Source organism: Heliangelus exortis, chromosome 2 (assembly GCF_036169615.1).
Source record: "Heliangelus exortis chromosome 2, bHelExo1.hap1, whole genome shotgun sequence".
In the NCBI taxonomy this organism is placed as follows: domain Eukaryota; kingdom Metazoa; phylum Chordata; class Aves; order Apodiformes; family Trochilidae; genus Heliangelus; species Heliangelus exortis.
Window position 1 is genome coordinate 106,096,693 of NC_092423.1, and position 21,888 is coordinate 106,118,580.

At 40.4% G+C, this 21,888-nt stretch overlaps 1 protein-coding gene across 1 annotated transcript in view; it reads right to left on the bottom strand.

Moving 5' to 3' along the window:
* Positions 1-17,295: 17,295 nt before the first annotated feature.
* CDH2 (cadherin 2) overlaps positions 17,296-21,888 on the bottom strand; it is a 114,354-nt gene continuing 109,761 nt past the window's right edge. The window contains exon 16 of the mRNA XM_071737403.1: positions 17,296-18,090. Coding sequence (XP_071593504.1) covers positions 17,884-18,090 — 207 coding nt within the window. The 3' untranslated portion in view covers positions 17,296-17,883. The remainder of the gene's footprint in view (positions 18,091-21,888) is intronic.

A 21,888-nucleotide genomic window follows, 5' to 3' on the forward strand; every position in this document is an offset into this window, starting at 1 on the left:
GTCTTTGGCAGCAAAGCAGCTGTATATATATCCCTCTTCTTTAAAGGTATGAATTAGAACTGAAGAACTAGTCTTCCAAAATCTCTTATCTTTTGACATCTTTTTGGTGTGCAGTGGCTATGGTTGTCAGCAGCAGTTTGTCAAGTTTGTAAGAATATTTGATACTGAAGGAAAGGAGCATCTTTTTTTCTCTTAAAGAGGGGGGAAATTGAGGAAGAGAAAGAGTGTGCTGGACATGCACAGCTGTGCCTGTGTTTTGAGTCTGACTCATCTGATCTTGTCCTTATTCAACAGTACAGATCTTGCAGTCTCTAGAAGGCAGAGTTGTGCATTCAAGGATGAAATCCCTTATCTCTATCGATCTCAGTATAGATACTCAACTCCTGGCCCAGATTCAGAGACAGTGCTAGAGGAAGACAGAGTATACAAAAAAACATTCCTCCCCCAAGATAAGTTGAATGTCACTGCGGCTATGTAGGGAGTGAATCCCAACCTGCATTTTTTAAATGGGTATTAGACTGATTTTTAAGACAGACAGTAAAGAGTTTGGTTTTAAAAACCCTCTAAATATCAGAAGCTAGCTACAAAAGCTTTGGGGAGAACAAAACAAGAGACCAATATCCGCAGGAGGAAGGAAAAATGCAGCAGATTTTGATGAGGAAAAAAATTCCCCTAAAAGCTAAAAGGATAAGTATATTAAAAAAAAATACAGGAGACAAAGAAATAAACAGAACTGACTTTAGGTTACAGCCAATTCAAACAGGTTGACCAACCATAATCAATTGCCCTGTTGGTGGTCTTTAAATAAAGGTCAGGCAAAATTGTACAGAAATTCAAATGGGGATAATTTAGGTGCTTATTTAAGACAGTGGGTTGCCTGTGGGAGGCAGTGCTCAGTGCTAAGTTTCGCTGTATTTCTAATAGCGCTTAATTAGTTTATTATTGTGTTTAGAATTACTCCTTTCCTAGAGACTTTACAGCTTTATGTACTGTTCAAAACTCTCTTCCATTCACACATCTTCCCAGTGGTGCAACAGAAAGATAAATTTTTAAGTTCAAATTCTGTATCTTCATCTTTACATCTTACCAAAGTTCTCAGGCCACACTAATATGCTCCCTCCTATGCAAATATTCAATCAAAATATCACCCTCTGCTTCATTTGCCAATGCTCATCTTCTGCCCATTGAAGCAGCATGCCAGGAGCACCATGCACTTGAGAATCTTGTCCTTCCAAGACTGACGATGAAATCATGGCTCTTTACCCTTTGGCAAGCTTAGTTATCATGCACAAGGTGGCAAAAATATTTATTTAGAGTGATCTGCTGACCTTCTGTTCTTACAGACACTGGATAATTGGAAAACACGTGCAGTAACATAGTCTGTATAGAGGCACTAGAAGTATGTAGAAGTATGTACTTTAGTGCATCCACAATACACTTTTTTTTCTCCCAGTGTTGCAACTCAGGCCTGTCCAAGGCTTTGCAGCTGGACCATTGGAAGGCACTATTGGAAGGCTGTTGGAAGGCACTATTAAATAGCTGTAACCACTGGCAACCTGACATGATAAAAATCAGAGAGAAGGAACACTAGCTGAGAAACACAGAGCAAGCTATATGCCCTGTATCTCATCATGTTGTCCATCGTCAGATTGTGTACAGGATCTGAGCTGGCTGAATGAAGCATGTTGTTTCAGAAGTCTCATCTTTTTCTCTTGGCAATAAAGCTGTTACTCCCTGAGAGGCTTGCAAAGAGCAGTCTGAACTTTCCCTAAAGGTGCCAAAGTTCAGGGTGCCTTCAGGAAAGCCTGAGGAGGAGAAGCCATTTTTTAGGAATGTTGGTGTAGGAAGAGAACCTTGATTTGTGAAGCAGAAAAGCAGATTGACCAGCACTCTATCATGGAGCTGCAAAGAGAGAGCACTTTCAGCTACTGGAAAAATGAGATGCTTGGTTTAAGCCAGTGTATGTATTATAAGGTCTAACTGGAACTTTCAAGAAAAAAAATTCTCCAGTCTGCACAATTCACAGTCCATTATCATTACTGTGAGTTTAAGCCTAATTTTACACAGGACCTGAAATGGGAGCACTGTTGAGTCCTTGTACAGCTCACTGTGATATAAATATATAAGGAGCACAGCAACAAAAAGACCTACTTTAGGATTGAAACTACCCTGGAAAGTGTCCTTTAAGGCAAAATTGATTTCGTAATATGTGAGTACTGTAGGGAACATTTTCTACTCTTTTTACAGAGAGTGTGGAAGTTGGTCTCTATCTTTTGCAGAATGGTATTTGATATGAACTATTATTAGCTGAAAAAGATAATCTGTTCAGTGAAACATGTTCATTTTCTGGTCCTAAATTGTTTCTGCTCCCTAAAAGCACCAATCCCACAGTAATTCAGAACACAGGCTCTGCTAATATTATGCTTGATGCACATATTTATCAATCTGATAATTATGCTTAAAATAAGGGAGGGAAACAAGAAGGCTGACTGAGGAAGAATTCTGATCAAATGCTAGAGGCAGACACTGTTCATGTCTGCTAGCACAGAGGTTTACAAGAAAACAGAGAGATGAAATGCAATTTTTCACTTTACTCAGTGCTGTTTATTCAGCTCTTTTTCCCTAAGAATCATTATCAATATTCTGTAGTTATTTCTGATGGAGCCTGGGCTTGGTCAGCAATCTTTTTTCCAGAATAAAGCATTCTTCTTTTTTTATATCTATTCACAGATGTTTTAGGATGAGGTATTGATTATCCTGTAAATGGACTAGAAAGCAGTTGCTTTTGAACCAGAGACTTGTTTTCCTCATTACGACTCTAAACCACTTGCTGTTTTTTTAAACCTATTCAATCCTCTGGTTCTTTTTCATCAGCTTCCCTTTAGAGTTGTGCTGGTGGGGTTTTTTTTTTGGGCCTCTCCTCTCTCAAATCCTTTAGGTTGCAAAAGTCCTAGGGTATTTCATTATTTGTGTTGCTCAGAGCTGAGAAAAATAAGGGGCAAGTCTGTGTGTTTATTTATATGTTTGAAAACTTAGTGATGCAGTTATAATGCCAGCCAAATATTATTGGTTATACCCTTTTGTGGTGGGTTGACCTTGGCTGGTCACCAGGTGCTCAACAAGCTGCTCTCTCAACTCTTTTTTCTCAGTAGATGAGGGGGTGAGAAATTAGAACACAGCTGAGATGCAGACAAGGAGATCACTCACCAGTTATTGTCATGGGCAAGTCAGACTCATCTTAGGAATAAATTAATTTAATTTATTGACACTTAAAAATAGAGTTGGATAGTCAGAAAGACAAAACTAAAACACCTTCCCCTACTCCCCCTCAGTTTCACACCTTCACTCCTGACTCTTCTGCTGGGGATGAGGGGAGGGAGGAACAGGGAATGGGAGCTGCAGTCAGTCCATAACACTTTGTTTCTGCTGCTCCTTCCTCCTCACTCTGTTCCTGTGCTCCAGGAGGTCCTTTCATTGGGTTACAGTTCTTCAAAAACTGCTCTAGAGTGGGTGCCCAAGCAAAGCAACTGTTTTGTTTTCTTTTTAAGCCAAGAAGGACTGGCTTATTGAATAAGTAATTCACAGTCCTAGCAGCATCCTAAAGACCCATTTTCCTGGATGCATCAGATAAAGCTGGAAGTCAATGAGTATGAGAAACAAATCATAGGAGACAGAGAAGTGAGGACTGAAATATCAGAAGAGTTAAATATGTGTTAGAAGTTAATAAGGGTATCCTATATTTAGTTGTTCATCTTTGCCCTTACAAGATGGTCTACCTGGACTTCAGCAAAGCCTTCAACACCATCTCCCACAGCATTCTCTTGAAAAAGCTGTCAGCCCACAGCTTGGACAGGGGCACCCTGTGCTGGGTTAGGAACTGGCTGGAGGGCCAGGCCCAGAGAGTGGTGCTGAATGGTGCTGCATCCAGTTGGTGGCCGGTCACTAGCAGTGTCCCCCAGGGATCAGTGTTGGGCCCAGTTCTGTTTAGTATCTTCATCGATGATTTAGATGAAGGGATTGAGTCCACCATCAGCAAATTTGCAGATGACACTAAGCTGGGGGGGAGTGTGGATCAGCTGGAAGGCAGGAGGGCTCTGCAGAGGGACCTGGACAGACTGGAGAGTTGGGCTGATTCCAATGGGATGAGGTTCAACACGGCCAAGTGCTGGGTCCTGCACTTTGGCCACAACAACCCCATGGGGAGCTCCAGGCTGGGGACAGAGTGGCTGAGAGCAGCCAGACAGAGAGGGACCTGGGAGTCTGGATTGACAGGAAGCTGAACATGAGACAGCAGTGTGCCCAGGTAGCCAAGAAGGCCAATGACATCCTGGCCTGTATCAGGAACATTGTGGCCAGCAGGTCCAAGGAAGGGATTCTGCCCCTGTGCTCAGCCCTGGTGAGGCCACACCTCGAGTCCTGTGTCCAGTTCTGGGCCCCTCAGTTCAGGAAGGATATCGAGGTCCTAGAGCAGGTCCAAAGGAGGGCAACCAGGCTGGTGAAAGGACTCGAGCACAGACCCTATGAAGAGAGGCTGAGGGAGCTGGGGCTGTTCAGCCTGGAGAAGAGGCGGCTCAGGGGAGACCTCATCACTCTCTACAACTCCCTGAAAGGAGGTTGTAGCCAAGTGGGGGTTGGTCTCTTTTCCCAGATGACTTTCAACAAGACAAGAGGGCATGGTCTTAAGTTGTGCCAGGGGAAGTTTAGGTTAGATATTAAAAAGAATTTCTTTACAGAGAGGGTGATCAAGCATTGGAATGGGCTGCCCAGGGAAGTGGTGGATTCTCCGTCCCTGGAGATGTTTAAAAAGAGACTGGATGTGGCACTCAGTGCCGTGGTCTAGCAACCGCAGCAGCGGGTCAAGAGTTGGACTTGATGATCTCAGAGTTCCCTTCCAACCCAGCCAATTCTATGATTCTATTATTCAGTGTCCAAAGAGCTCATATGAGTCAGTGGCAAATTTATGAAGTTTTTGAACTGTTCGTAGTAAGAATACTTTCATTTTTACAGCCAAATATTATTTGGCTCCCAAGTGCTGCAAACCTTTGCAACAGACACCCGTAGTCAGCCCCACCTCCATCCCTGGTAAGGCAATGGAACAATTCATTCTTGGTGCTGTCTCCAGGCACATCAAGGAGAAGAGGCTTATCAGGAGCAGTCAACAGGGCTTTACTAAGGGGAAGTCATGTCTGACCAACCTGATTGCCTTCTATGAGGATATAACAAGGTGGATGGATGGTGGCAGAGCAGTAGACATAGTTTATCTTGATTTCAGGAAGACATTTGACACCCTTTCCCACAGCATTCTTGGAGTTAAACTGAAGTGTGGCCTGGATTGAGTAATGAGATGGTTTGGGATCTGGGTGAAGGATAGAAGCCAGAGAGCTGTAATCAATGGGATGGAGTCTAGCTGGAAGTCTGCTTCTAGTAGAGTCCTTCAAGGGTCAGTAGTGGGACCAGTACTATTCAATATATATATTAATGACCTGGGTGAGGGAATAGAGTGCACTATCACCAGCTTTGCTGATGAGACAAAGCTGGGAGGAATGGCTGACACCCCAGAAGGTTGTGCTGACATTCAGAGAGACCCAGACAGGCTGGAGAGTTGGGCAGGGAAAAATTTAATTAATTACAGTAAGGGCAAGCAAAAAGTCTTACATCTGGGAAAGAACAACCCCAAGTACCAGTATAGGCTGGGCACTGAGCTGTTGGAGAGCAGCACAGGGGAAAGGGACCTGGGGGTGCTGGTGTACGGAAGGATGACCATGAGCCAGCAATGTGCCCTTGTGGCCAAGAAGGCCAATGGCAACCTGGAGTGCATTAGAAGGGAGGTGGTTAGTAGGTTGAGAGAGGTTCTCCTCATCCTCTACTCTGCCTGGGTGAGGCCACATCTGGAATATTGTGTCCCAGAAGGACAGAGAACAGCTTGAAAGAATTCAGTGCAGAACGACCAAGATGATGAAGGGAGTGGAACATCACCCTTATGAGAAAAGACAGGGAGCTGGGTCTCTTCAGCTTGGAAAAGAGGAGAATGAGGGGTGACCTCATTAATGTTTATAAATATGTAAGGGGTGAATGCCAGGAGGAAGGAGTAAAGCTTTTCTCAGGGGTGACCAACAATAGGACAACAGCTGACTACAAACTGGAGCATAGGCAGTTCCATATAAACATTAGGAAGAATTTTTTCACTGTGAGGGTGACAGAGCACTGGAACAGGCTGCCCAGGGAGGTTGTGGAGTCTCCTTCCCTGGAGACATTCAAAAGCCTCCTGGATGTGTTCCTGTGTGAGCTGCTGTAGGTGACCCTGCTCTGGCAGGGGGGCTTGGACTCAATGATCTTTCAAGGTTCCTTCCGACCTCTAACTTTCTATGATACTATGATGGTTTTAAATGAAAAGTTGTGAATGAAAAAAAAGTTTAGCATCTCCAGGCTTAAAAGTAAAGTAAGCATTGCTCTTAGCAGAAAAAAATATTTAAAGCCCAAAGAGATTTAATATCCAGAAGCTGGTGTTATAATAACCCATAAGGGTTGGATCATGATATCATATGCCATCCTAGTCTTGGGTCACCATCATTCTCTTACATGGACAGTCATGAGCTCAACTTTTGCCTCACAGTAATGTGAATGAGTATCAAGGTTTGTGAAGTTACACTTGTGTAAAAGCTGTGTTGCTAGAGGTCATTATTTAAAATAGTGATGAATGAAATCACAATCATCTCTAAAAGTATTCTTGAAGGGAGAGCTTAAGGCATAGCATCTCCTAGGGTCAGCACTTCCTAAAATGACACTATGAATGAATGCATGACAAAAGCATTTAATTTCACCCACCTCAAGGAAAAAAGCGTTTTTCATTTTCTTGCCTCTTCTGTGAGCTAGACAAGTAGTTTTCTATCACTAAATCCTACTGCATACGGTGAGAATAAAGCACATTCTAGCTGACACATATACATAAAGCAGCCCTTCAAGGTGCACATGGAGAGCTGCTTCCTCTCCTGGCAAGTGATATCTGAGAGGCAGCATCCTGCTTTGCCATGCACCCATCAGTATGGGTGTGTATAGCTTCACTGCCCTTCTCTCCCCTTTTCCCTCTTTACAGGGGGTCTGTAATTGACCCCTACCACTTCACACCTCCTTTCCCTTCCCAAGAGCAGCTGAACAGCTTCCTGGCTATGGTATAACCCAGAGTCCCTGCCAGGCTGACACTCACACAACAAATTCTTTGACAGCACACGTCATGCACACAACTGTTGGAGGAATTTGAAGAATTTGACCAGCAACAAATGATTGGTTTTGTTAAGATTTTAGCTAGGAATTATGGTCTGCTAATGTGCTGACTGAGAGCTCTGGGCTATTCCACACTCAGAGCAAGCCAAAAGCAAGGAAAAAAAAAAGGATTCACATCTATTTCCCTTTTGCTTCTTGAGGGAAGCAGGCTGAGATGCCAGAGAAAGACAAAGACCTCTCAGTGAACTAGCACAATGCAGTAGGGATTACTTTGCTGTTTCAGGGAAGGACATTCTCTGCTAATAAAGAGCCATCAGGTGAAAATTCTTTTTTGCCTGGAGTGTTTCAAAGGTCTGGAAAGCACTTTGTGCACTGGGGTGTCCATGAGAGTCTGGAGGGGCAGTGCCCCTTGGGATTGCTGACTCCATGAGTATTCATAATTCTGGGTCTGAACTCAGCTACCATGATGGGCCCTCTATATCCTTCATCTTTAAAATCACATACTCAGAACTACTCATTGATTGATACCTGTAAATATGAAGCAAGTGAAATAGATCAAATTCTGAGCTTTAAATTAGCCTAGCCTGAATGGTTCCAGTAGTTATGCAAAACTTAAATGAAAAAATAATCAAAAGATAGGGGACCTGCCCCAATACGTGAAATATTAAATAGTAGAATACATTATGAGTGTGTGTTCACATCCATATACCTGGAATATTATTATGACATTGTCTTATAATCTTTTTAAAATTCAACCTCAAAATGGACCAAGTTGATGATATTTTGAGGATACAAGAATTTAAAAAAAATAAAATAATAATAATAAAGCACCAGGAAAAAACCTGTATTTAATGCGTAAAGCTGTATCTCAGCAATACTATTTCCTAATTATGTCCAGAAGTCCATGGGACCAGTAGTCAGAGCTAAACTGGAGCAGATCTGAGTTTGTGTGACACCAACATGCCTCTGACAAGATGAGACATTCAAAGGTGGTGCCATTAAAAAGAAAGTGTCCTTTTCTGACACAACCATATGCAGTATTTTGCCTACCAAAAAACCAGAAAAGTGTTTTACCTGGAACTTCTCTTATTTTTCTCAGAACTCCAATAAAAAACCCCATGATTCCTCCCAGCTACCAAATTATTCTTGCTTTTAAAACCTTCTTTTTCTCTTTAGCTTCTGATGATTGAGTCTCCCTGTAAACTGCTTTGTAATACCCTGTATGGAGGACAGTATATAAAAATAAATTGCCTTGAGTTTGATCCAAACATCATTTGATTCAAAATTGCACCGAGGTTTTGGGTTGTTTTTTTCCCCCTCCCCATTTTCAGCTCTGGCAGGCAAGCCAAATCATTCCTATTTGCTATCATAAAGGCTAAATAAAAGGGCAAACAACTCATTGCTGTTTCAATAAAATTCATGTTGTTATTTCGAAATGTAGTTGTCCTTTGTCAGTCCCCCCCTCCATATACTCATTCATGCACAGTGCCACTTGGATTACTTACGTGTTTGCTTACTACAGAGTCTGCAGATACTATGGGATATAGTTATAACACTTTTTTGGTAAGCCAGATCACTGGAGGAGTGAGTCCACTGGAAAATTAACCTTTATTTACAACTCTGACAACAGTGCAAAGACAGAGCTTCTTGCTATTCTGCTGAGGTTATTACCTTCCTTGTAGTAAACCTCAGGACACCCAATTAAAGTTAACTTGCAGCCTGGAACAAGCAGCCTGTAAAGTTTGCTGAAAAGAGCTTCCATATTGTCATTCAAAGTACTTTATACTAAACAGTGCAAGACAGTGATAAAACATCTAATTATCTGATTACGATGGAAGAATGGTTTCTTACATGTACTGAATTTTGCATACCATCAATGAACACAGCCTCTCTTCATCACCAACTTACATAAACAGAAAAAACAGAAAATACAACAGAACAATGCTTTTCAGCTACCATTGTTCCCAAACAACAGATATGTTTGCTGGTACTTAGAAATAAAAGACCTCTCCAGCAAAGTGGAAATTCTGGGGATGTCCAGCTCAGGAATAGAGAGTTTTTTGTTTCGGTTCTGACCCTGTGTGAGATGCATGGTGGCCAGAAAGTGGCCATCAGCACAGCCAAAACCAGGGCACCGTGATGAGAACTCTGCACCAGCTGTTTGACTGATGTGGAGGAAAAAGATTTCCTACTAGAAGGCAAAGAAAAAAAAAAAAAAAAAAGTACTCTCAAGCTTATTATTTTACATTTGCCTGTCCCTGACACTGTGGGGTCAATACACAAATTCATGTGGTGTGGATGATAATAGAAATCAAAAGCTTCTTGAGGAGGGATCGTGCATTGGTTTTTAGTTTAGAGAGATACCACTAACACCATCCAGGAGCCACGGTGGAAGCTCAGATCCAGACAGCTAAAGAAAATGGACACATTTTAGTTATGTGCCAAGGTTTATCCAACAGCTGCTGATTTTTCTGAGCAACAACATACCAGTGACAAAGGCAGAAGAGTATCAGCAAGGAAGCTGAAGTATTTTCCCCTCAGGTTTTTCTTGCTGATCAGGCTTGCCATGCCTGGATTACCAGCCAATTGTACATACACTGCATCTGGTACTCCATATGCAAAACTGAAAGTGGGTGAGGAGATCTAATTCCTTTTACTAGAGTTTAGAGCAAGACAGAGGGAGAAAAAGAGGGTTTTTTGTATCTTATGATAATAATATCTGTGGAGGCAGTTTTTTACTGTGCCACAACTGCACCACAAGTATCTTCGCATCAGCCACAGTCGAGTTCTGCTTCTTCACCATCCCAACTGTCAGACCACTGAGCATAAATCATGGCCTCAAGGGACCCTCTTTTCCAGAAGGGAGAAGCAATTTAGCCTCCATAACATATCAATCTCCAGCTTGTCCTGAAAAGGCTGTAAATTCTGCTGAATTATGTATAAAATCAATGCGAGGTGCTGTCTGCCAGAGATGGGTTGATCCTAGCAATTTTATTTTCACTGAGGGGGGTCACAAGTTCCAAATCTGACTGCAGAATAAGTGCCCATTCCTTCCATACTTCTCTAGTTCTAAAATTATACTTATTTTGTCACACTTTTAGAATTAGAAAAAGGTTTGATAACAAGATGATGCCATCATGAAACATCTCTTTAATTGTCTGCCATGGGCAAATTGCTATACTGTTGTCACTGGGGCACCATTATAATCCACCCTTTTCTAATTTAATTTCATTATACTCTTTATTAAAGAGACATTTGAATATTTGAATTTTTTTTTTTTTTTTTTTTTTGGTGAGGGACACCACCAGTGTTAAAGTGTTAACAGTGTTACGTTGAAATAAAAAACAAAAAAAAAAAACAAAAAAAAACCCACTCACAAGGTTTTTCAATGACAGAGAAAAATCTCCCCTGCATTAAGATGTGCAAATATGCATAAATATGGCATATTCATGTGAAATGGGAGGACAAATAAGTTTGTGATGATCTTCAGGGGAGCTATGTGTCTTATTTGACACTGATTATGAGTCCTGTCCTTGTAAAATCAGCATCACTGTGCAGAGGTATTGAACAAACAGGGACTGTGGCCCATAGACCTACAATAAATACATATGCACCATACAGCTCCTGGCCCAGCACTTTACTATATACTGTTTTACTGCTCTATGTATAACTGGAGCAGTGTTGAAAATCTATTTTCATGTAGTCATCTTTTCCATCTCCTCTAGAATGGTAGCTGATCTGATATTCCTGTGATAGCTACTAAAGGTCCAAGTGTCTTGTGGTGTTTTGAGACCATCAGCAAATAAAATGGCCATAAAAATTACCTTCCAAATACTCATTTCTGAAATAGATTTCTGTAATAGCTCATTTAAACGCGGTCACCTGTCATCACAGCATGGTCCAGAGTTCAGCAAACATAGAGCCTTAATGAACACAGTGAGTTGTAATAAACAAGTTATTAAAAGTCATTTTTCCAAAAGAAGTCAACTGACAATTCATAACAAATAGAAATTGTTATGCCAGTCTCTATGTTCTCAAGCAAATGCATTCATGCTTGTATTACTGGTTATTCAAGGTTGTTTATCTTCATATACTATCATATATGGGCTGCAGAAATATTACAGAAGTGTTTTCTCTGAGCTGAATGCTGTTCTGAGAGCATCCACAATGGGAGCACCTCCATTGACTCAGGAGCTCTGTATCTGAACCCATTTTTGAAGGGCTGTATTCTGTCACTCCTATTTATGTTCTGGAATTTATTGCTCCAGAAGATACATTAACACCACTGAGTGAGTTTCAAAAAAAAGTGGCAGATTTTTGCATGAGAACTTGACTTGATGGATTCAGCTTTCCAGCCTCTGAAGGACAAACCTGAAGGCTGGTGCTCAAAATGTTTCTTTGCGGTCCTCCTCTTGTACGAAAACTTTATTGCCATTTTAAGTCTTACCTTCAAAGAGCTGCAAGCTGAGTGGGAATGTCCAGAAAACAATTTATTTTGTGAATAAATGCAAAGGATTTGCAACCATGTTTCCTCAGGGATAAAATACAGAGCTTTCCAGAGATTTTCATGGCAAAACTCAAGAGACCATTTTCGAAGTAATGGTTAGGGCATTCACTCAGCAGATGAAATACAAAAGCACAATTCTGGAGCATGGACTGGAACTTTTTGCACTCCAAACAGTAGTTTAGACCCTGAAGTCTTTTCTTAGGAACAGCAAATATTTAATTAGTCATACCAACAGAGAGGATCAAAGCAACTAACTCAAAGTTAGAGCCTGGACTTAGACACTCTGCAGTCAGATCATTCGGTCTCTAGTCAGTATGAATTCTTGCCATACGAAAAATGGGAAGATCAAAAAACTCAGCAATGGCCCAGAATTCTTCTGTTATGAGGCACGACAGCAGAGAAGGTCTTTGAAGTTGCCTCTCCCAGTCCATGAGGAGTTTTTATGGGTTGGGCTTAGTTTTTTGGGTTGTTTTTTTTTGCTTGCTTTCATTCTGCCCAAATGAAGAAAAATCACTTCTCAGAAAGATAGGACACTGAATATTGCTTCCTGACTAGGTCAGGCTAAAAGATTAATTTTTGTTTATTTCTTGGTTTATCTTAAAATAACCTTGCTGAACAAGCTGCTCTTTGTCAAAACATACCAGTAATGCTTCTACATTTTTAGTGTAATTTTCCCTCATCATCCTAGCACAAAAACACTTGTTTTTATTTCTGCTTTATACAATGCCACCAATAATGAATGTTCTAGAATTGGAACATAATTTTGATTATCTGGTCATTACTTTTGATTTATGAAGCACAGAGACAGCTGGGTTTTTATAAGCTCGCCCTGCAGTACTGCAGATAACAAATTTAATGTAATAATCAAACTTCTGTAATGTGGAACACAGAAGGGATGGGCCCACAGATCTCTTTATCTATATATACCCATACCACATCAACAAATTTTATCTTCAGAAGCAGGACTACAGAAGTAATTTGCACAATGCTACTATTCATACCCAGAGTGAAGTGAGTTGCTTTCAGAACCAGCATTTGGGTTCTTTGGGAGGGGGTGTACCACCCGAATTCATGAAAATTACATAAATGTGTACCACCACAGGGAAAAAAAAAAAAAAAGAAAAAAGAAAGCCACTCAAAACAAATTTATTTTAAGACATAGTAATAAATATAAGCCATTGTGAATGATGCAAAATCTAATTGATGGGTGTCACACACGAAAATACGAAGTCAACAAGAATGCTCCCCACTAGAAGGCAAAAAATCAGCCAGCTCAAGGAAGAAGAGGTTGAGCATTTAGTTCAGTTACAGGTGACTGATCAAAGGTCTGAAAACAACAGCAAAAAAACTGTTTACACAAATATAAAATGGGGAGGGGGAAACCAGGAACATTCTCCCAGGCTTGCCAAGGGAACTACGAAAGCAGAATTTGTTGCAAACCAAAAGAATTTTAAAAATATATACTAGGAGTGGGAAATGCAACAAGCAACAACAGTAATGCAAAAACCAGAGAGTGCCCTTTGTTAGTAAGAGAAAAATAGTCCTAAATACTTTCTGAAAACTAGTTATCTCACAAGGTGGGGAAGGAGAAGAAAGATGAAAAAAAAGAGAAAATAATGACCATCTCATCTAGGTAGTTGCTGATTGTGAAGGTGATCAGGAACAGTGTGTTGGAATGAGGTGAGATGTGTGGGTGCCCATGAGCTCCATGTTTTGCATTTCAGGGGTAATACGTGGGTGGCTTTTTTCTGCTTAAGGAAGGGGAGCAGGAGAGCTGTGACTTCACTTAAATCCTCCAAGTGCCAACAGTTCATCACACACACGTAGATGGATTCTCTACATCCAGAGCTACATGAAGAGCAGTTCAAAGAGCACATGCCCACCATCTCGCTCTGACTGATCTTTCCAAAGAGCTCTACGGGGGCTGCAACTTCACACTGTCACCACGTAAGTGTATGTCCTTCTGTGACAGAAAAATCAAAAGACCACACAAATATGAAATCTGATTGTAGCTAGCTACTGTATCACAGGCAATTGCAGCATTTTAGATGTTCTAAAACTCCACAGAGGCTGCAGGGGGAAAATACTGTTTGGGACACTAAGCTATGAAAAGGAAGAAAAGTCTTTCCAGCTATTGCTATGTTGAAGATCTGACCCCAACTCTACAGCAAAATGGCAAAAACAAAGCAAGACTGAGACCTTGATTATTTGAGGCTGTAAGCTGAAAGATATGTAGAGTCTGATTTGAGATGCAGCACTGCTCAACTATCTAGGTGAATAGAGGGGGAAAATTGGGATGGAATGTAGCCTAGCAGGAAAGGCAGCAGCACGACACCAAGAACCCCAGGTAGGTAAGAGGCCAAGTTCTCCAAGTTCTTCCTTCCAACAAATAAGCTGTTTGGTCACAACAGGAGCTGCTGGCCACACCATTTCTGATACAAGCCAGGACATCATTGACCTTCTTGGCCACCTGGGCACTCTGCTGGCTCATAGTCAGCTTTGATCAACACTCCCAGGTTCTTTTCCTCTGGGAAGTTTTCCAGCCACTTTTCCTGAAGTCTGTAGTGTTGCATGTGGTTGTTGTGACCCAAGTGTAGGACCTAACACTTTGACCTTGTTGAATCTCATACGAATGGCCTCAGCCCATCAGTCCAGCCTGTCCAGATCACTGCACAGCTTACCTGCCCAGATTGTCAACAGTGCTAAACCACAGCAGAAGACAACTCTTAAGAGTAATGTCAAGAGATAAGAACTCAAACATTGTTCGGTTCTACTACTTGGAAGGAGCATAAATATGCTTTAGACATTGTTGTATGAGTATTAACATCCTTCACTGAGAATTTGCAATCCCAGAGGAAACACAGGAAGCCAGATCCATCCACATGTAAGGCCCTGTGCACCCATTAGGATGTTCATTCCCCCAAAACTCCCTTCTCCTCATCATGTTTAGATGCTGAATTTCAGAACAGAGGTTTTGAAGGACTATCATTGAAAGGAAATACAAATTGTAGAGAGGCTGAGAGGGGAAAGTTTCTAAGGCCTTATTTCTTGCCAGTGACTTCCCTTGGATATGGTGTCTGCAAGGCAGAGATAATATATGTCAATGCCAAATCTCATTTGCAAACAGGCTGCCAGAACTTCCCAAGATCACCATAGGGTCTAAAGGTCAGCAATCCTCCTTCCCTCGGTGCAGATCTCTGACAGGGATTTAAGTATATACCATGGGTAAAAAATCCTGTTCCCAGAGTAAGAACCAACCTGCAGCTTCTTGAAAGAGGAACGATTCAAACATCTTTTTGTCTTGTAAAAGCATTTGAGATGCATAAAAATGATTTACCCTGTTCTGCTCTGTAGACCTGCACTAGGTCTGAGAAATGTTGCTACAAGTTCAAAGCAGCTGCAGATAGAGCTGGAAGATTTTTTGATCATGATAAAGCTCCCATTGCTGCCCAAAAGAGCTGAGCACTTACAGGATATGACCTCTGCTCCATTCTAACAGAAAAATGTGCTATGGTCAAAATCTTCCACAAATCTTTCCCCCTCTCTGTATCTTTTAGCATTTGATGTTAATTAAATAAAATTACTCTAAGCATTTCCAGTTTGTTCATTCCAAGCAACGATAATAACGTTACTATGATTAAAATACACTTTTTGCATAAATTACAGAAGACAGAAAATCTGTGTGTTAAAAGTGGCCTTTTGCTTATTTAAAATGCATTTACAATTTAAATGCTGCCCTTTATGAAATTTTCCTTACTTAACTGGGCATGGACAGGTTTTATTATTTATGCTCATCTTTCTTCCCCACACTGGTAATCAACACGGAAATAGCTTAAAGAAGGTCAGTGATAATTTTGACACTATTACTGAAAAATTAAGGCTTTGTTGCAGCATCAAGCTACAGTTACAATGCAGGAGATAAGTAATGGCCAGGTATGCAGCACTGAAATGCTATACCCCAGTTTAAGAGGATTGCTCCCTCTCAGCTTTCACAGGCATCATCAGGAACACAAAGAAATAAGGGAGATACGCCCATGAAAAGAGCAGTGGAGACACCTCACATGCAGAGTTCAAAGCTCTCCAGCTCAGATTTCAGGATTTACCTCTGGAAGTCACAGGTTATGCACAGGTTAATTATGCAGAATTATACAGATGATGGTTTGAGTGCTGATGAAGCACGGAAGAGGCACCATGCTGCAGAGCATCACCCACTCAGCCTTCCAGCCCAAAGGCTGCTACGCCAGTCCTGGCACCTTGATCCCCTCCCACTGCTCCAATTCTCTCAACAAACTCTGGAGATGTGGTGGTTCTGCTGAGTCTGACCTTCACACTGTTCAGAATTAGGTCTTTAATGAGTGTAAAATGTAGACATTAAACCTGAGCAGATTGTTGCATGTGAAAGGCATCAGAACTGCTGTACTAACTATGTTTGCAAATAAATCACTAACAAGTTAGAAACATGTTTGGTAATGACTTGTCTCCTAATGGGACTTTTTGATAAAACTCCATGACCACGAGCACCTCCTTGTGATGTGCACTGAAGTCACCAGGGGCTTCATGTGGCAGTTGACTGCCAGGAGCTGCAATTTATTTTATTTATGCAACCTATAGCATCATCACACAATCATTAAACTGTCAGTCTAGAAAGGAGCCAAAAATGATGCAAGCTCTGTTATTTAGATAATGTACATTAAACCAAAGAGCTAGCATGTAGAACTGGAAATTCTGAACTCCCAGTAATGGCACAGATCACTTTCCTTTCACCTGGGAATTTGCCTTCCAAATTTGTGCCAAATTCTACATGCAGCTTGTTTTCAGTCCAGCAGTATCAAGTGCTAGGAAAGTGCACACAACCTCTCACAGAACTCAAATGAACTTTGTCTTCTTTTATTTACTATAGTCAGGGCTGCCCAGGTAGGAGCAAAAAATGCCAAACAAAGCACCAGATCCAAAATTAGCATTTTATTCAGAACGTTGGGGTCAGAGGTGTTTCATTCATATTCTGGTACACAATACAGAGGCAAAGCTGTTCTCAGAAGTCTCTCTAGTTTCAAAGTTCCTTCCCCCTTCCCTCCCCACCCCCAAGACATAATGTATATTTACTCGTGCCACCAGTATCAGGCCAAGTCCCCTCCCCCCCTGCTTTTTTTTGGTACAAATTATGTAAAACTTTTGTGCTAAGAACTTTTCTCCCTCCCCAAACAAACAAAAAAATAATAAAAATAAAAATAAAAAAAAATATTGAGTACTCTAACTACAGTTCAACAATTGAATCAATGTCACTTGTTTGCAACCTGTTTTGTAAATACTTTATCCATAACGAAAGATATAAACATGCAAAAACCTGAATCCATAGTCCAAATAATACATACACGTGTTCTGAAGTTTCTGCACTTCTCCACAGACTATGCCAATAAAACATTATGTACACATACCATTTTTTACAGTGAAGTGGGAAAAAATACTAGAAATTAAAAAAAAAAAAAGAAAAGTGTACATGGATTAAGACCAAAATGTGTCTAACATTCTAGCATAAGAAAAAAAAAAACAATTCTGCTACAAACTGGTGATATGAAAACTCCCTTTATTTGCAACCAGCTGCATAAGTTTTAGAATTTTAGTGAAAAAAATCCCCTAACATCTAAAACTAGAAGTAATGTACACTGTTCCATCTCATGGTGTTCTCTCCCAGATAATAAAATTGTTCCATGAGGGTTTTTTTGTTTATTTTTAATCTCCTTATTTTAATAAAAGCAATGCGATGTAACAAAAGCATGTTGAAGCATATTGTGTTTCACCTTACTCCTCCCCACCCCAACATATTTTGTCTCTTTAATGCATCATTTCAGAAATCAGTACCATTAAAGCCTTAAACATAAAACTAATTCCGATCTGAAAAAGGTACAAAAAGGCACATAAAATCCCAGTGCTTCTGTACTGTAAAATTCAAGTGTAACTGAGCTCAATATTTTTTTCCAAACAGCATTGGATCACTGATATTCCACGGAGCCCAAATTGGTTTGCAGCCTAAGCCAAAGCCTTCAGCAAGCACTTGTGCTAGTAGACTACAAAGTTAAAGCCTAGCTTCTGTATGCTTTTGGGGAATATCAGTTGAAACGTTTGTACTTGTCCAAAAACAAAGTTCACTTCGAAGTTCAGTCATCACCTCCACCGTACATATCAGCAAGTTTCTTGAAACGTGGGCCCCAATCATTTAGGTAGTCATAGTCTTGCTCACCACCACTACTTGAGGAGTTAAGGGAGCTCAAGGATCCAGCAGTGGAGCCACTTCCTTCGTAGTCAAAGACTAAGAGGGAGTCATATGGCGGGGCTGTAGGGTCGTTGTCAGCTGCTTTAAGTCCCTGCAAGAAAGAGAGGGAGAAAAAAAAAGATAAAGCTCTGTGTCTGAGGGAGGCACAAAACATAACTGGAATATCTCAGCACAGTTACTGATCAATCTCCACTTGAGAAAACTAAGTTCTTGCTCTTCCGTAATCCAATTTAAAACAGGATTCACTTTTTTGTAGCTCCAGCAAGAACTCATTTCAATTCCTTTTAGAATGGTCAGACTTCCAGCATTACTGCAGCAGCACTTCCAGCATTACTGCACTGCACATCACGGATGTAGCTGCAAATAAAGCTCTGACAAAATCTTAAGATCCAAGCACTAAGACTGTGTAACTGTGTAACAAATACACAGTTTCAGATGTACAAAGCCCACAACCTGCAGCATGAACAATACAGGCCTGGTTCAACAAACAGGTGGGGAAGGAGAAATAGGCATGCATGCAAAGATTCACTTCAACAGCTATCTCACATGGTCAGTAACACATCCACTGATACTGTGAGGCTGCAGTCCATCTGCATGTGTCAAAAGCCATATTTAGTTATTCCTGCAGGATTCGGGTACCTCTGTAGGATGCTTTGAGAAAAGACACAATACTCTGTTTCAAACCTGATGTACTTTGCCATCACCACCCATGAAGATTCTGCCTGCTCTTCAGAAAACACACACAATGACACCAAAGCTAAATACAAGATTATAACAATTTTTGTTTTCTCCTTTCAAAGCATACAGGTTATCAACACACAAACTTCAATAATTTTAAAATTTTGCTCTCCAGAGCTGAATAACCATAACTAAAACCAACACAATTTGAACAAGAGGAAGGTAGGGAAAGAACCATAATTCTTCTAGAGAACAGTCTCTTCCCTCCCTGTTGTCTTACTCGGGTCCAAACCTAAACAGTCGATTTAATTTTAGAATCTTGAGATGACGGCTCTGTGCTTAACCTGGGAAGATTTACAAGCTGAATATACAAGGATGAAGACTGAAGTTAAAAAGCCCTAATGTTTTGGATTTTTCAACCTCAGAGTTCCTTCCATGGGATTAGCAATGGTTTTTTAAGGATCTTCCACTTCAGCAGGATTTACTTTATGATCTTCAAGGTCTTTTCCAACCAAAACAATTCTGTGATCTGTGATCTCTACTTTGGCAGCTACTGACAAGGAATAATATTTCTTCCAGAATTCTATACAGCCCAGATAAGATTTTAAACTGCTCACAGAAAGTGCTATTTCTGCTGCTTTTAATTTTAATTTAAAAGTTTGTTTATTTAAGGAATGCTTTATTATACTCCCAACTACTAGAAGGATTGAGTTTGCCCTGCAAATTATTTAACATGTTCTGTTTTTAGAGAATATGTTTTAGTCCCAACTGTGTTTAGTCTAAGTGTGACACAATGGAAATGGCTGTTGATTCTTATTCTACAATTAAGTATATAGTGAAACCCATTAATTAAAGCATATAGCACTGGTAAGGTAAAAAAGATTACTGGGTCTTTACTGCCTATCCAAAATAATTCAGAGGTGTGAGAAATGTACCTAAAATAATTACATAAATCAGTAGTGGCCCAACCTATTTATCAAACTAATGACCTCTAACCAAGAACACATTTTGGACTTGAAAAGATCCTTTCATGCAGTACAACAACATTAGGGAGACTATTAATAGCCTGCATTAGAAGGGTGATTTTGAATTATCTGATAAGAATAATTGGCGATGCTTGTTATCTTCTCTTTGGAACTTTTCATCCTGATGCCCATAATAAGGACAAAAGATTTGAGATTCTAAAAAGACAAGTGTTGGAGCTTCTCTTATCCAGCTTCAGAGATGGAAACAGTTCTAAAGCTTACTTTCAACTTCTGCTGCTGAAGCAGAAATGTAACTTAATTTCTTAGGCAGTCACTTCCCTTAAGACTGGCTGGGATGACAGACACCCATGTTTTCTGAACACAGGTGACCGAGAAGGAGGATAAATACCATTTGAGCTTAAGGAGTGCTGAGGTATGTATCCCAGGTATCAGTATGTAAAAAGTAATTTAGAAAGCTAGCTTGGAGAAGAAATACTATTTCCCTGCAGCCCTAGTAGCAAGTCAGCCAACCATGGGATACTAATTTAATAAAAATCAGTGAACAAAACATTTGCCTACATCACTGCAGAAATACCGATACTTACCAGCCATCCAAGTCAAGGTGGCAGGCAACCTGTTTTTCCAATGGATAAGTTGAATTTCTTTTTGCAGTTTGCTGCTGGTATCATGATAGTATTTAAAAAGAAAACTGATTTTGAGCTACTGACTTACAAGATAGCATTTCACTATCAATTTCACTGGTGTCAAGGTTGTTCTTACTGTGTAATCCATTTCATTCAGAAAATGTAGCTATGGGCCATGTTATGGAGATATTGATTCAACTGTACATCCCAGGTTACACTGACATTTGCACCTATCTTCCACTTAAACATTCCTCAGATTTACAGTATAATGACTGAATTTAAGTCTTTAACTCTTCAAGCAACAAACATGTTTTCTGCTATATTTGTGTGGCAAGCTTTGTAATAAAATAGCAAAGAAGGACTACAATTTTTTCGCTTTACCTCTGCTAAGTATATTCTCTGAACCTACCCAGGGCACTGCTCCACCATGCTGCTGGGTTCTACAGTACATCTCAAGCTGGAGTTACTGGATGTCAGCTCTGTCAGTGAAATTTGCTTGTGAAACTCCCTTTTGTTTCAGTACTGTCACCTTTTTTACTTATCATGCCATCCCTTCTAGTTGGTGGTTTCACACAATGCTGTATTGATATAACTGAGAAGGCAAAAAATGCCAAGAACTGCTCCTACTGATTTTGCTGCTGTGGTATTGTCAATCATTTCTGAAGAGAGATCTCAGTTTTTCCCAGATATGTTCAGGAATCTCAGAGCAGGAAAGCTGTTATATTTACTTGGTTTACAGTTTCCTGATCTGAAAATCTCAAGTTTTTACTAGACTAGAAAGATAAGGTTGTTCAACAACAGAATTGCTGAGGCACATCCTTGGGATGAGGTGATCCTGTTGGGAGACAGTGAACTACATCCCATTTCCTTGCATTTGCTACACCACCAGTGCACAACAAGCAGACACAGAAGAGCCACGGCAATACAAAGTCACAGCAAGACCAAGGACAGACTGAACAGCAATCTCACTTTTTTCTCTTTTATATAAGTAATGGCAACTTTCACTAAGAAGGAGAAGGGCAGAGAAGGAGAAACTGTAGTGCCTTGACTGAGGGACACCAGTAACCCTAAGCTATACTTTCTTTAGTATGTACAGCATTCTCAATTGGTCTCAAACCAAGGGAAAGCAAAACCCTCAAAATCTTGAACTAACATGAAGCATTAGAAAATTTTATGCTTTCATTTTCATTAATCCTACTACCTAATCAGATTCAGTAGGCTTTTGATGAGAAGGAAAGGAAGAACAAAGCCCTGCAGGGAAATACAAAAAACTGGTTAAATTTGGAACTTTTTTTTTTTTTTTTAAACTTGCCAAGAGAAGAAGAAAATAGCGAGGGACCGTGTTCTGCTTGGAGGTGCACCATATCAATAACCATTTACTAAGAACAAACTGAGGGTCCTCTCCATGTCCTCATAGGATGAGACCTTTACTTTGTAATTTAAATTTAATTTACCTCAGGCTATGTCTTTTATTGATTAGAAATATATTCTTAGCCACAAACTCTCCACCACAATATAATTTAAGATTTCTAGGGAAGCATATGTGGTTCCTGAAAACAGGATTAACAAAGCTACTCCAAACAGGCCTAATTTATACTGTCC